The following is a 17010-nucleotide window of genomic DNA, read 5'->3' as shown; positions in this document are numbered from 1 at the left end:
CTTTAGGAATCAATGTAAATGTACACATAGTACCTTTATTACAGAGCCAAGATCTGTATTTACATTATCGTAAACGCTTTCGCCTCTACACAATGTAAAACAGCTGGATTTTGCCCTATGACACAGCACTGAAACATTAGCCTCTTCTTTTATGCATCTAGAAAATTGTTATTTGTGTGTGTGCGTTTGTAAATCTTTTTTTTTTCCTTTTGAGAGTAGCTCTGATTCATTAGTATTTAGTATTTTATTTTTGTCCAGCATATGTGCCTCTGAATAAAAAGGCAGATAAATGTCAGCAGAAATAAAGCTAACATAAAAAACAATGTAAAAGTTTGATATGTTTCTGTTGTGTACTAGACTAAGATTTAAAAACTAGTGTGTTCAATATAAAGTTAAATTGTGTTGTATATTTATATACAATATGTTATACTATTACGTACAGCGCATATTATATATTACAGCGTCACTTTATATTTATCACTAGTGTATATTTATATACAATACGTTATACTATTACGTACAGCGCATATTATATATTACAGCGTCACTTTATATTTATCACTAGTGTATATTTATATACAATACGTTATACTATTACGTACAGCGCATATTATATATTACAGCGTCACTTTATATTTATCACTAGTGTATATTTATATACAATATGTTATACTATTACGTACAGCGCATATTATATATTACAGCGTCACTTTATATTTATCACTAGTGTATATTTATATACAATACGTTATACTATTACGTACAGCGCATATTATATATTACAGCGTCACTTTATATTTATCACTAGTGTATATTTATATACAATACGTTATACTATTACGTATAGCGCATATTATATATTACAGCGTCACTTTATATTTATCACTAGTGTATATTTATATACAATACGTTATACTATTACGTACAGCGCATATTATATATTACAGCGTCACTTTATATTTATCACTAGTGTATATTTATATACAATACGTTATACTATTACGTACAGCGCATATTATATATTACAGCGTCACTTTATATTTATCACTAGTTTATATTTATATACAATATCTTATACTATTATGTACAGCACTTTATATTTATCACTAGTGTATATTTACATACAATACGTTATACTATTACGTACAGCGCATATTATATATTACAGCATCACTTTATATTTATCACTAGTGTATATTTATATACAATACGTTATACTATTACGTACAGCGCATATTATATATTACAGCATCACTTTATATTTATCACTAGTGTATATTTATATACAATACGTTATACTATTACGTACAGCGCATATTATATATTGCAGCGTTACTTTATATTTATCACTAGTGTATATTTACATACAATACGTTATACTATTACGTACAGCGCATATTATATATTACAGCGTTACTTTATATTTATCACTAGTGTATATTTCTATACAATATTTTATACTATTACGTACAGCGCATATTATATATTGCAGCGTTACTTTATATTTATCACTAGTGTATATTTACATACAATACGTTATACTATTACGTACAGCGCATATTATATATTACAGCGTCACTTTATATTTATCATTAGTGTATATTTATATACAATACGTTATACTATTACGTACAGCGCATATTATATATTACAGCGTCACTTTATATTTATCACTAGTGTATATTTATATACAATACGTTATACTATTACGTACAGCGCATATTATATATTACAGCGTCACTTTATATTTATCACTAGTGTATATTTATATACAATACGTTATACTATTACGTACAGCGCATATTATATATTGCAGCGTTACTTTATATTTATCACTAGTGTATATTTATATACAATACGTTATACTATTACGTACAGCGCATATTATATATTACAGCGTCACTTTATATTTATCACTAGTGTATATTTATATACAATACGTTATACTATTACGTACAGCGCATATTATATATTACAGCGTCACTTTATATTTATCACTAGTGTATATTTATATACAATACGTTATACTATTACGTACAGCGCATATTATATATTGCAGCGTTACTTTATATTTATCACTAGTGTATATTTATATACAATACGTTATACTATTACGTACAGCGCATATTATATATTGCAGCGTTACTTTATATTTATCACTAGTGTATATTCATATACAATACGTTATACTATTACGTATAGCGCATATTATATATTACAGCGTCACTTTATATTTATCACTAGTGTATATTTATATACAATACGTTATACTATTACGTATAGCGCATATTATATATTACAGCGTCACTTTATATTTATCACTAGTGTATATTTATATACAATACGTTATACTATTACGTATAGCGCATATTATATATTACAGCGTCACTTTATATTTATCACTAGTGTATATAGCAGACTTTATTTTTTGTGATTACTGATGAACTTCATTATAAGTTGCTTTATACCTAAGGGGACATTGTTCTAACAAATGTCATCAGTTTAAAAAACATATTTATATATTTAATTTATTTATTTATTTTTCATGCAAAAAATGTTAATAAAAGATATTTAAAGGGACATAAAACAAAAAAAAAATGATTTCATGTTTCAGATAGAAAGTATTATGTACCCAGCACACAAACATAAAGATGATAAGGAAGATTTTGTTTTTTGCGCTCATTGTTACTTTAAAATAATTTTGAGGAGCAGTGATAATTACAATAGTTGTTTAGTGTTAAAGGGACAGTCTAGTCAAAAATAAACTTTCATGGTTCAGATAGGGCATGCTATTTCAAACAACTTTTCCATTTACTTTTATCATCAAATTTGCTTTGTTCCCTTGATATTCTTTTTTGAAAGCTAAACCTAGGTAGGCTCATATGCTAATTTCTAAGATACTGAAAGCCGTCTCTTTTCTCAGTGCATTTGACAGTTTTTCACAGCTAGATGGCGCTAGTCCATGTGTGCCATATAGATAATATTGTTCCCACTCCTGTGTAGTTATTTATGAGTCAGCACTGATTGGTTAAATGCAAGTCTGACAAAAGAACTGACATAAGGGAGCAGTCTGCAGAGGCTTAGATACAAGGTAATCACAGAGGTAAAAATTGTATTATAACTGTGTTGGTTATGCAAAACTGGGGAATGGGTAATAAAGGGATTATCTATATTTTTAAACAGTAACAATTCTGGAGTAGACTGTCCCTTTAATATTAATTTTTATGAAATGACAAAACAAGCAAATGAGCTGCCTACTAGAAACATCTCACACCATCCGTTTCGCCATTGATGTTCCTGAGAACAAAGTTACTTCTGTCTGTTATCAGCTAATAAAATACAACTAAACATAATGCTGGCTTAAGTCTTATGCACAGACATTGTATTGTACAATGTTTACTGTTACTGGATGCTGTAAATAAGATGGGGCTGTGATATTGCATTTATCATGTAAGTCTGATAACATTTCATTTCTGTCTTGTTTGAAGACAAATACATAATTAAAAGTGCTCTACAGATCCAAAGATTCAAGGACTCACACCATTTACAGGCCCGATTAGGGCTTGGCAGAAAATATGCAAACACTTGCTTATCGCACCACATAAGACTAAATATTTACCAATTAGAGGCAATCCGAACTTCATACCGGGACTCACCACCCAGACTTTTAGGATTTGGGAACAAAAAGGTCTTAAACAAATTCATCATGTACTGATAAAAGACAGCTCCACAATAATCCCATTCACAGAATTAATGAACACGTACGACATACCAAGGCAACACCATTTTGCCTATTTACAAGTCAAACACTACATACAAAATCTGATAGACTCACAAGCCATGGGGCCAAACACAACAAAAATAGATAGAATAGTCAACTGGGCTAAACAAGGCATTAGGTCCATAACACCCATTTATAACCTACTCCAAGAGTCCCCAAGTAACACAGTGGTATCACGACTGGCAATAGACTGGTCAAATAGAATAGAATCAACTGTTACAGAAGCTCAGATCTTGAAGAGCTTTGAGGTGGTCAAAAAGGCTACCCTCTCTATCGGCTAGATTTGGAGTTTGGCGGTAAAAGGGCTGTTAACGCTCCGCGGGTTTTTTTCTGGCCGCACCATAAATTTAACTCTGGTATCGAGAGTTCAAACAAATGCTGCGTTAGGCTCCAAAAAAGGAGCGTAGAGCATTTTTACCGCAAATGCAACTCTCGATACTAGAGTTGCTTACGGACGCGGCCGGCCTCAAAAACGTGCTCGTGCACGATTCTCCCATAGGAAACAATGGGGCTGTTTGAGCTGAAAAAAAACCTAACACCTGCAAAAAAGCAGCGTTCAGCTCCTAACGCAGCCCCATTGTTTCCTATGGGGAAACACTTCCTACGTCTGCACCTAACACTCTAACATGTACCCTGAGTCTAAACACCCCTAACCTTACACTTATTAACCCCTAATCTGCCGCCCCCGCTATCGCTGACCCCTGCATTACACTTTTAACCCCTAATCTGCCGCTCCGTAAACCGCCGCCACCTACGTTATCCCTATGTACCCCTAATCTGCTGCCCTAACATCGCCGACCCCTATGTTATATTTATTAACCCCTAATCTGCCCCCCACAACGTCGCCGACACCTACCTACACTTATTAACCCCTAATCTGCCGACCGGACCTGAGCGCTACTATAATAAAGTTATTAACCCCTAATCCGCCTCACTAACCCTATCATAAATAGTATTAACCCCTAATCTGCCCTCCCTAACATCGCCGACACCTACCTTCAATTATTAACCCCTAATCTGCCGACCGGAGCTCACCGCTATTCTAATAAATGTATTAACCCCTAAAGCTAAGTCTAACCCTAACACTAACACCCCCCTAAGTTAAATATAATTTTTATCTAACGAAATAAATTAACTCTTATTAAATAAATGATTCCTATTTAAAGCTAAATACTTACCTGTAAAATAAATCCTAATATAGCTACAATATAAATTACATTTATATTATAGCTATTTTAGGATTAATATTTATTTTACAGGTAACTTTGTATTTATTTTAACCAGGTACAATAGCTATTAAATAGTTAAGAACTATTTAATAGTTACCTAGTTAAAATAATTACAAATTTACCTGTAAAATAAATCCTAACCTAAGTTATAATTAAACCTAACACTACACTATCAATAAATTAATTAAATAAACTACCTACAATTACCTACAATTAACCTAACACTACACTATCAATAAATTAATTAAACACAATTGCTACAAATAAATACAATTAAATAAACTATCTAAAGTACAAAAAATAAAAAAGAACTAAGTTACAGAAAATAAAAAAATATTTACAAACATAAGAAAAATATTACAACAATTTTAAACTAATTACACCTACTCTAAGCCCCCTAATAAAATAACAAAGACCCCCAAAATAAAAAATTCCCTACCCTATTCTAAAATACAAAAATTACAAGCTCTTTTACCTTACCAGCCCTGAACAGGGCCCTTTGCGGGGCATGCCCCAATAATTTCAGCTCTTTTGCCTTTTAAAAAAAACATACAATACCCCCCCCCAACATTACAACCCACCACCCACATACCCCTAATCTAACCCAAACCCCCCTTAAATAAACCTAACACTAAGCCCCTGATGATCTTCCTACCTTGTCTTCACCATGCCAGGTTCACCGATCCGTCCTGGCTCCAAGATCTTCATCCAACCCAAGCGGGGGTTGGCGATCCATAATCCGGTGCTCCAAAGTCTTCCTCCTATCCGGCAAGAAGAGGACATCCGGACCGGCAAACATCTTCTCCAAGCGGCATCTTCTATGTTCTTCCATCCGATGACGACCGGCTCCATCTTGAAGACCTCCAGCGCGGATCCATCCTCTTCTTCCGACGACTAGACGACGAATGACGGTTCCTTTAAGGGACGTCATCCAAGATGGCGTCCCTCGAATTCCGATTGGCTGATAGGATTCTATCAGCCAATCGGAATTAAGGTAGGAATTTTCTGATTGGCTGATGGAATCAGCCAATCAGAATCAAGTTCAATCCGATTGGCTGATCCAATCAGCCAATCAGATTGAGCTCGCATTGTATTGGCTGATCGGAACAGCCAATAGAATGCGAGCTCAATCTGATTGGCTGATTGGATCAGCCAATCGGATTGAACTTGATTCTGATTGGCTGATTCCATCAGCCAATCAGAAAATTCCTACCTTAATTCCGATTGGCTGATAGAATCCTATCAGCCAATCGGAATTCGAGGGACGCCATCTTGGATGACGTCCCTTAAAGGAACCGTCATTCGTCGTCTAGTCGTCGGAAGAAGAGGATGGATCCGCGCTGGAGGTCTTCAAGATGGAGCCGGTCGTCATCGGATGGAAGAACATAGAAGATGCCGCTTGGAGAAGATGTTTGCCGGTCCGGATGTCCTCTTCTTGCCGGATAGGAGGAAGACTTTGGAGCACCGGATTATGGATCGCCAACCCCCGCTTGGGTTGGATGAAGATCTTGGAGCCAGGACGGATCGGTGAACCTGGCATGGTGAAGACAAGGTAGGAAGATCATCAGGGGCTTAGTGTTAGGTTTATTTAAGGGGGGTTTGGGTTAGATTAGGGGTATGTGGGTGGTGGGTTGTAATGTTGGGGGGGGGGTATTGTATGTTTTTTTTAAAAGGCAAAAGAGCTGAAATTCTTGGGGCATGCCCCGCAAAGGGCCCTGTTCAGGGCTGGTAAGGTAAAAGAGCTTGTAATTTTTGTATTTTAGAATAGGGTAGGGAATTTTTTATTTTGGGGGTCTTTGTTATTTTATTAGGGGGCTTAGAGTAGGTGTAATTAGTTTAAAATTGTTGTAATATTTTTCTTATGTTTGTAAATATTTTTTTATTTTCTGTAACTTAGTTCTTTTTTATTTTTTGTACTTTAGATAGTTTATTTAATTGTATTTATTTGTAGCAATTGTGTTTAATTAATTTATTGATAGTGTAGTGTTAGGTTAATTGTAGGTAATTGTAGGTAGTTTATTTAATTAATTTATTGATAGGGTAGTGTTAGGTTTAATTATATATTAGGTTAGGATTTATTTTACAGGTAAATTTGTAATTATTTTAACTAGGTAACTATTAAATAGTTCTTAACTATTTAATAGCTATTGTACCTGGTTAAAATAAATACAAAGTTACCTGTAAAATAAATATTAATCCTAAAATAGCTATAATATAATTATAATTTATATTGTAGCTATATTAGGGTTTATTTTACAGGTAAGTATTTAGCTTTAAATAGGAATCATTTATTTAATAAGAGTTAATTTATTTCGTTAGATAAAAATTATATTTAACTTAGGGGGGTGTTAGTGTTAGGGTTAGACTTTAGCTTTAGGGGTTAATACATTTATTAGAATAGCGGTGAGCTCCGGTCGGCAGATTAGGGGTTAATAATTGAAGGTAGGTGTCGGCGATGTTAGGGAGGGCAGATTAGGGGTTAATACTATTTATGATAGGGTTAGTGAGGCGGATTAGGGGTTAATAACTTTATTATAGTAGCGCTCAGGTCCGCTAGGCAGATTAGGGGTTAATAAGTGTAGGCAGGTGTCGGCGACGTTGTGGGGGGCAGATTAGGGGTTAATAAATATAACATAGGGGTCGGCGATGTTAGGGGCAGAAGATTAGGGGTACATAGGGATAACGTAGGTGGCGGCGATTTGCGGTCGGAAGATTAGGGGTTAATTATTTTAAGTAGCTTGCGGCGACGTTGTGTGGGGCAAGTTAGGGGTTAATAAATATAATATAGGGGTCGGCGGGGTTAGGGGCAGCAGATTAGGGGTACATAAGTATAACGTAGGTGGCGGTCGGCAGATTAGGGGTTAAAAATTTTAATCGAGTGGCGGCGATGTGGGGGGACCTCGGTTTAGGGGTACATAGGTAGTTTATGGGTGTTAGTGTACTTTAGGGTACAGTAGTTAAGAGCTTTATGAACCGGCGTTAGCCAGAAAGCTCTTAACTCCTGCTTTTTTCAGGCGGCTGGAATCTTGTCGTTAGAGCTCTAACGCTCACTGCAGAAACGACTCTAAATACCAGCGTTAGAAAGATCCCATTGAAAAGATAGGCTACGCAAATGGCGTAGGGGGATCTGCGGTATGGAAAAGTCGCGGCTGTAAAGTGAGCGTTAGACCCTTTAATCACTGACTCCAAATACCAGCGGGCGCCCAAAACCAGCGTTAGGAGCCTCTAACGCTGGTTTTGACGGCTACCGCCGAACTCTAAATCTAGGCCTATGGATGCAAGAGAATCTCATTTGAAACTCATACAAAACGCATATATCACACCTAAAGACTATCAAAAATGGGGATTTAACGAATCTCAAACGTGTAGCAAATGCCGGCACCCAAAGCCAGACCTTACCTACATGATATGGCAATGCCCATCCCTACAGAAATTCTAGGAACATGACCTCGCACTGGGTTAGTTCTATATGTCACACTCGAACAACACTCACTCTGGAAAAGGTAATATTCCTGGACTTCAAAAACAGATTGCATTAAGATTCTCTGGCAATGCAGGTTCAATTACCAATTATTGTCTTATGAGAAATAAGTATTGCTCTGTTCGGATTTAATGTTTGTAAATCAAGGTAATCAAATAAAATAAAGTGCCCTACAGATGCAATAACATTTCCTGTAATGAATTTGTATTAGCGGTAGGTATAAGTGATCCCACATGATCTGAGCTGCGCAGGAAACTTACAGACGATAAGTAGCTCCTTGTCATTGTACAGATGCAGCTCCCTCTACAAGCAGCATGCGTTACTGGTTAACCAAAGTTGTTAGGTAATTGTTCTGTGGTTGAGAACAAAATGCTGAATTAAACTGTTCCCAGCACAATAATTGTGTGATTACAGCATTTATGATTCTGGCCAAAGGAACAGTCATCAGGTTTGGAAGACTCAACAAAACCACAAGGACAGAAAAAAACACAAAAGAAAAAAAAGTTCTCATTTGAATTGTTCTTTAATGAGAATGGTGGAAACTAGAGATGGAGAGGAATATTGTTTACTACTGAGTAATGCGGCAACAGATGCACATTTCCACAGCATATTCTTTTTTCACTTCAAGTCAATTTCTTATTTTCATTGGCTCTTTTTAATATCAATGGTTTTTTTTTGTTGTTTTTATTTGTTGATATATTCAGAGCTAAGAAGAATGAAGCAGAACATGATAATAGTGGTATTGATAAGCTGCCTATAAATAGCTTTAACCGTTTGGCTGCCAGAGAGGGTTTCAACTAACTATTTTATTTAGCGGATACGGTAATTTGGCTTTTGCGCAATTCAACCTTAAAATAGGTTATTCAGCTCAATTAACGTTTTCATGTTAGATTCATTTTATGAATATTTTGTCCTTAATTATTTTTCCCTGTGTTTATTTGCCCACTGACCACTTGTTGTAACATCCAGGGTGACCACTCTCTAAAGCTGCTGTAGATAGGAGTTTTTACTGATAAACAAATACAAATGTTTTTATTTCTTGCAATAAGGAACCATTTAGGAGGATACAGTAACTTGCATGCAGGAAGCTTCAGAATCAGGATGCTGCACTGTGTATTAAACGTTCACTTGTCACTTTTTCCATGTTAGGGGCATCTGAGATGATTTTGTTTCCGTTGGCTTCTATTGTAGAATGGTAGTAAATCTTTTGCAAGACTAGGGGATGTGTAGCTTACAGGATAATTGCGGTTTTTCTTGCATAATTGTAATGTTAAACTATCTTGAATTTTTTTCTGTTAGTGTTGATACTGGCACTAAGTCTGCACAAGACAATTATTGCAGGTTTGTGGGATTTCTTGTGCTGTATGTCTGTCCCAAGCTGAATTTTATAATATCACTGTTTAAACTGAACACGCAGGGGCCGCATTAAACCCATCTCTCTTCATTACACAAAGTGCTCCTATGTGCTGCGCGTTTTCATCCGGTCCCACACACAGCAATATAACAACTGCCAAAATAATGCAGCAGCAATGTCACCTTGGCCAGAATAAGCCCCAGCAATGTTGCCAGCATATGAATTTAGCAGGTGTCATTTCTGCCAGGGGTAGGGAACTCCTGTTAACCTCTTGTAGGCAAAAAAGTAGTTCTGCAAAGTAATGCGTTCTGCAGTCCTTTCACATTCAGGGGGTTAAACGCCCCATTCACTAACCTCAACAGTAACCTTAGTCCCTGAACCCATTCTTTACTCCAACAGTAAGTCCCCAACTTCATTCCCTACTGCCAATCCTAACCCACCCCTTATCCTATTTCATAACCCCAATCCTAACCCCATTCCTTTACCTCAGTCCCTAAACCAACTTCATAAGTCTAGCCCCTAAATCCAATCATAACCAGAGTCTCAAAGCCCACTACATAGTCCCATTCCTTATCCCAAGTGTTTTAACCTTACTGCATAATCCCATTCCTTAAACCCAGTCCCTAAACCAACTACATAATCTCATTCCATAACCTCAATCCCTAAACCAAGTGGATAATCCCATTCCTTAAACCCATTCTCTAAACCAAGTGGTTAAACCCATTCTCTAAAACAAGTGGATAAACCTTTTCTCTAAACCAAGTGGATAAACCTATTCTCTAAACCAAGTGGTTAAACCCATTCTCTAAAACAAGTGGATACACCTATTCTCTAAACCAATTGGATAATTCCATTCCTTAAACCCATTCTCTAAACCAAGTGATTAAACCCATTCTCTAAACCAATGGTTAAACCCATTCTCTAAACCAAGTGGTTAAACCTATTCTCTAAACCAAGTGGATAATTCCATTCCTTAAACCCATTCTCTAAACCAAGTGGTTAAACCCATTCTCTAAACCAAGTGGATAAACCCATTCTCTAAACCAAGTGGTTAAACCCATTCTCTAAACCAAGTGGTTAAACCTATTCTCTAAACCAAGTGGATAATTCCATTCCTTAACCTCAGTCTCTAAACCCAATTCTTACCTCATTCCATAACCCCGGTCCCAAACCCCACTACATAATCCCATTCCGTAAACCTAGTTATATGAGTTGGTGCCAAAAAAAAAAAGTTTTATTTTAGTGTTGGGAGAGGTTTAAAGGATTTTTCTGCCCTTATTGTTTATTTAGGCACAAAGCACATTATGTGATGACTTTTACAAAGCAAACCATTCCGTTGATTTAAATGTATGGTGCTGTTGTATTGTGCACCTTGTTTCCACTGGTCACACACAATATGACCCTGCAAAATTGCAGTCTTCTCATTTATTGATTAATATATTTTTTATATGACATATAGAGATTTTACATTAAGCTAAATTTTCTATTGCAATCACAAGACATATCCCCATAGTTTCCATGGAAACCAAAACAATACGTTTGTCTAGTTTAGAGCCCCAGTTCAGCATTGTGCTGGTCTCCCATGGGACCTTGCAGTTTCGTACTGTAGACGCAGACAGTTTAGGATGCACAACTGCAGTTTTAGACAACTTGCCTATTTTTGGATTTCCTTTGTTCCTCTGCTCTGGACATTCCCTGTTGACAGTAAATAAAATGTAGATTTCTAAGGATTTATTATATGTTTTAGTGATGCCAGACTATTTTGTAGCCAAAAAGTCAGCGACAGGTGCACTTTCAATTGCTGCAATATATAAATTCAGTGAAAAAGTTATTTTGCCCTTTTCATTCGGTAACAAACTCGCTCAAATAGCAGAAAGCAATAAGATAAACTTGTAGGTTTCTATCTGACAGGAATCAGTCTTCTGACATTTTTTTTTATAAACGTATGATTCCTGCACATTCTGCGCAGCTCTTTATGTGGTTATTTCAATTTGAATACTTTTTGTAGCAAATTGAGGTCTGGGCATATTTCATCTCAGTAATATAACTGCAATTTCAAATTCCATTTAATTCAAAACAAATTTTGGAATAAAATATTAATTTGGAAATTCAACCGTGTATTTAACATTGAAACAATAGAAGCTTTCACACTCATGAGGCTTACAACATAAATGATAAAAAGTCTGTTTTTATTCTAGAAAAACAATTAATAACATACGAGACCAAATACAAAAAATATAACATTGGAGCACAGCCCAGTCTTCACCAGGATCTAGTAAAAGTTATTCATGTTTTTGTGTGGCATATGCACATATGCTGTGCTGGCTCTTGTATTTGTATTCAAACAGTACACCTTCTCAGAGAGTCAGTGGTGGCTTGTATGACACACATAACGTCTTCACACAATTGCCAGCTCTCTGAGCTTGAATACTGTGCACGGGCATTCACAGGATATGTGCATATGCTGCTGAAAAAGTAATAAACTCACAGGAATAGTCAACAACCAGCACTAATAACACATTGCAATTGAGAATGAAATGCTTGTGTAAACAAACGTTACTATATTCATTCTATAAAGGCAATTGAGGTGATATACAAAGCCCATGTAATCATTTTATAACTGAGACATTCCCTCATACCTGGTTGTTGTAGCCAATGAGAATGGGGCCAGACCTTGAATCTACAGGAGAAACGTCTCTGTAATAGTTATGGGCTTGTTCTGATCTCGTAAATAAAATGAGTTAAAGAGACAGTCTAGTCAAAAATAAACGTTCATGATTCAGATAGGGCATGTCATTTTAAACAACTTTCCAATTTACTTTTATCACCATGTTTGCTTTGTTCTCTTGGTATTCTTAGTTAAAAGCTAAACCTAGGCAGACTCATATGCTAATTTCTAAGCTGTTGAAGGCCACCTCTTATCTGAATGCATTTGACCGTTTTTCACAGCTAGAGGGCGTTAGTTCACGTGTGCCATATAGATAACATTTTGCTCACGTCTGTGGAGTTGCCTACGAGCCAGCACTGATTGGCTAAAATGCAAGTCTGTCAAAAGAACTGAGATAATGGGCAGTCTGCAGAGGCTTAGACACAAGGTAACCACAGAGGTAAAAAGTGTATTTATATAACCGTGCTGGTTATGCAACACTGGGGAATGGGTAATAAAGGGATTATCTATCTTTTTAAGCACTACAAATTATGGTGTAGACTGTCCCTTTTAACATAGTAGCCATATTAATGAGAGAACACAAACTATCTCTAATATCACAGGCAGAGTTCTTAAGACTCTCAACCTGAGAATCTGCTGTAAATTGAGGTTTGAAATGTTTGTAATCCTGTGTTGGGTTACAGTTAAGGTTTAGGCTGTGGTTCTGGTTAACTTATTGGATGCTAGAGATGGCTTAATGAATTACAAAGCAATCCACCGCGGCTTGAACAAGAGGTTAATGGGAGTTCGCTCCCCACCCAGCAGCATTTAGACTGCTGCACAAACAACTGGTGATGTAATGATACAATTATTCCTGTGATGATGGCATAGATGCTGTAGCATGCTAGCCATATTATTGGTGTCAGGGCAGCATACATGACATTAAAGCATTTGAGCTAAGGATTTAACTCTAATACAACTTTAAAGTGAAGGTCCATTTTGATGAATTAGTGCCCGGTTTTTAATAAAATAAAAAACAAGGGCACTTTAATTCATCAAAATTGACATTTCACTGTTTTCTTCAAAAACTTACCTTTTAATCCTGAATGCCGCTCCATTGATTCCCCCGACCGTCGGAAGCCTCTGCAGACGTCAGATATGACGAATCAGGCTTCCTCCAATTACAGCTTCCCCCCCGGGGGAATCTTGGCCTGATGCACTGCTGTGATTGGAGGAAGCCGGATTCGTCATTTTGGACCCGGGAAGACGGCTTGCGACGGGTGGAGGAAGTGCTGGAGCGGCATTCAGGATTAAAAGGTAGGTTTTTGAAGAAAACAGTGAAATGTCAATTTTGATTAATTAAAGTGCCCTTGTTTTTAATAGGTTTATTAAAATCCGGGCACTAATTTATCAAAATGGACCTTCACTTTAATACTAGTTTTCAAATTGTTGCCTTACTTTTTTCACTTCTTTTAGCAAAAAGAAAAAGGCATTTTTTTCAAATAAATGAACCTTTAGTTCTCAGCAATCTCTTTTTTATCCCATTTCACCACTTCCACTGAGTTTACAAGTACAGAGCTATATTCATGTGCATTAGTAACATAAATGACATATGAGGTGTCCCTTTTCTGCTTTATGGGGTATTAGATTTCCCACACAACAGTCATTTATGTTTAACTGAGCTGTAGCGCTAATAGAACGTAAGAGGGTACCATTCTTTCACCTCTAAGGTCATGCACACAGGACTTTCTAGTCTTCAGTCGGTGATAGGCATTTGCCTCTGAGCTGTAGCGCTAATAGGACGTAAGAGGGTACCATTCTTTCACCTCTAAGGTCATGCACACAGGACTTTCTAGTCTTCAGTCGGTGATAGGCATTTGCCTCTGAGCTATAGCGCTAATAGGACGTAAGAGGGTACCATTCTTTCACCTCTAAGGTCATGCACACAGGACTTTCTAGTCTTCAGTTGGTGATAGGCATTTGCCTCTGAGCTGTAGCGCTAATAGGACGTAAGAGGGTACCATTCTTTCACCTCTAAGGTCATGCACACAGGACTTTCTAGTCTTCAGTCGGTGATAGGCATTTGCCTCTGAGCTATAGCGCTAATAGAACGTAAGAGGTTACCATTCTTTCACCTCTAAGGTCATGCACACAGGACTTTCTAGTCTTCAGTCGGTGATAGGCATTTGCCTCTGAGCTGTAGCGCTAATAGGACGTAAGAGGGTACCATTCTTTCACCTCTAAGGTCATGCACACAGGACTCTCTAGTCTTCAGTCGGTGATAGGCATTTGCCTCTGAGCTGTAGCGCCAATAGGACGTAAGAGGGTACCATTCTTTCACCTCTAAGGTCATGCACACAGGACTTTCTAGTCTTCAGTCGGTGATAGGCATTTGCCTCTGAGCTGTAGCGCTAATAGAACGTAAGAGGGTACCATTCTTTCACCTCTAAGGTCATGCACACAGGACTCTCTAGTCTTCAGTCGGTGATAGGCATTTGCCTCTGAGCTGTAGCGCTAATAGGACGTAAGAGGGTACCATTCTTTCACCTCTAAGGTCATGCACACAGGACTTTCTAGTCTTCAGTTGGTGATAGGCATTTGCCTCTGAGCTGTAGCGCTAATAGGACGTAAGAGATTACCATTCTTTCACCTCTAAGGTCATGCACACAGGACTTTCTAGTCTTCAGTCGGTGATAGGCATTTGCCTCTGAGCTATAGCGCTAATAGGACGTAAGAGGGTACCATTCTTTCACCTCTAAGGTCATGCACACAGGACTCTCTAGTCTTCAGTCGGTAAGCAACATTTGCCTCTGAGCTGTAGCGCTAATAGGACGTAAGAGGGTACCATTCTTTCACCTCTAAGGTCATGCACACAGGACTTTCTAGTCTTCAGTCGGTGATAGGCATTTGCCTCTGAGCTGTGCCTTCCTATTGGCAGCAGTCAGAGGACTTTACAGTCAGCTTCAATAACATCTATTTTATTTTTATTTATTTATTTTTTTCCATTTTTTGGCAGCAACAGTCTTAGTAGAACCATCTGTCTTTCTATTAGTGTTTTTGAGGCCTGCTTTGGAGCCTCTTTGCTTGGCAAAGTCACTTTTATCCTTGGAAACCATTAAAAAAAAAAGTTCCATGGCTGTTTGCCGAAGAGTACGATGCAAAAATTCCACCCAGCTGTTCATTTGTTTGCTAAAAGAATATAGATGCTTTGTGTTTTCAAATTATGAATATAAAGAAGTTGTAGAAGCCTGGACAGCAGACCACCTTAATATGAAACTTTCTGATCCTTTCATTTTGTATACATTCTAAATATGCCTGTGTGTCATATGATGTGTTTATTTCTCCATCTTTCATACCTGAGGGCTCTATTATTGTTAGAGGTTATTGCTTGATCCAACATGTTATTTTCTAACAGATAGATAGATAGATAGATAGATGATAGATATATAGATAGATAGATAGATAGATAGATAGATAGATAGATATTGAAATATTGAAAGATATAGATAGGTAGATACATAGATAGATAGATAGATAGATAGATAGATAGATAGATATATAGATATATAGATAGATAGATAGATAGATAGATAGATCAATAAATAGATGATAGACAGATATAGCTAGACAGACAGACAGACATATAGATAGATAGAAATAGACTGATAGACATACAGATAGATAGATAGATAGATAGATAGATCAATAGATAGATAGATAGATAGATCAATAAATAGATGATAGACAGATAGAGATAGACAGACAGACAGACAGACATATAGATAGATAGAAACAGACTGATAGATAGATAGATAGATAGATAGATGGATAGATCAATAGATAGATAGATCAATAGATAGACAGATCAATAGATAGATAGATAGATCAATAAATAAATAGATGATAGACAGATAGAGATAGACAGACAGACATATAAATAGATAGAAACAGACTGATAGACATACAGATAGATAGATGGATAGATCAATAGATAGATTTTCCTCTTCTCCAGAACAGAGAGAATAATGCTCACAAATAATTGGATGCAGATGTAATATTTACAGGTGTTGATGTATTAAAAAATGTTTTATTTTCTGAAAAACAATAAAGATGGTTGTTATGTGCTGTGAATAGACCATTTTCATCATTTTTTTTTGTGGTTGCAGGTTCAAGGTCAGCTGCCTCCACTGATGATTCCTGTGTTCCCCCCAGACCAGAGGACACTAGCGGCCGCTGCAGCAGCTCACCAAGGATTCCTCATCCCCCCAGGATTTAGTTACAAGGCTGGATGCAGTAAGTTAATCCTCAAACACCAGAAAGCTAATGTGTGAGAGACGCAGACCTATAGATGCTACTTTAGTCTGGTAAAATGCTTAGCTATGAGGAGAACATGACAGCGATGGAGCAGATCTGGCGCTAACTCAAACCATTACAGCTTTTCCAAAATTGAAAAATTGTTTGTAAGAATGCTGATAACACAAACACAACAGAAGCAGCCTGCGCCGGGGTGCGCTTTGC

The 17010-nt window shown here is 36.9% G+C and overlaps 1 protein-coding gene across 4 annotated transcripts in view; it reads left to right on the top strand.

Moving 5' to 3' along the window:
- SOX5 (SRY-box transcription factor 5) overlaps nt 1-17010 on the top strand; it is a 488205-nt gene that overhangs the window by 366213 nt on the left and 104982 nt on the right. For all 4 annotated transcript variants that reach the window (XM_053719111.1, XM_053719110.1, XM_053719112.1 and 1 more), the window contains one exon: nt 16659-16785. In XM_053719111.1, the coding sequence (XP_053575086.1) occupies nt 16659-16785 (127 nt within the window). The remainder of the gene's footprint in view (nt 1-16658; nt 16786-17010) is intronic.

The sequence above is a fragment of the Bombina bombina genome, chromosome 6 (assembly GCF_027579735.1).
Source record: "Bombina bombina isolate aBomBom1 chromosome 6, aBomBom1.pri, whole genome shotgun sequence".
NCBI lineage: Eukaryota > Metazoa > Chordata > Amphibia > Anura > Bombinatoridae > Bombina > Bombina bombina.
This window is presented reverse-complemented; position numbering and strand designations above follow the sequence as displayed.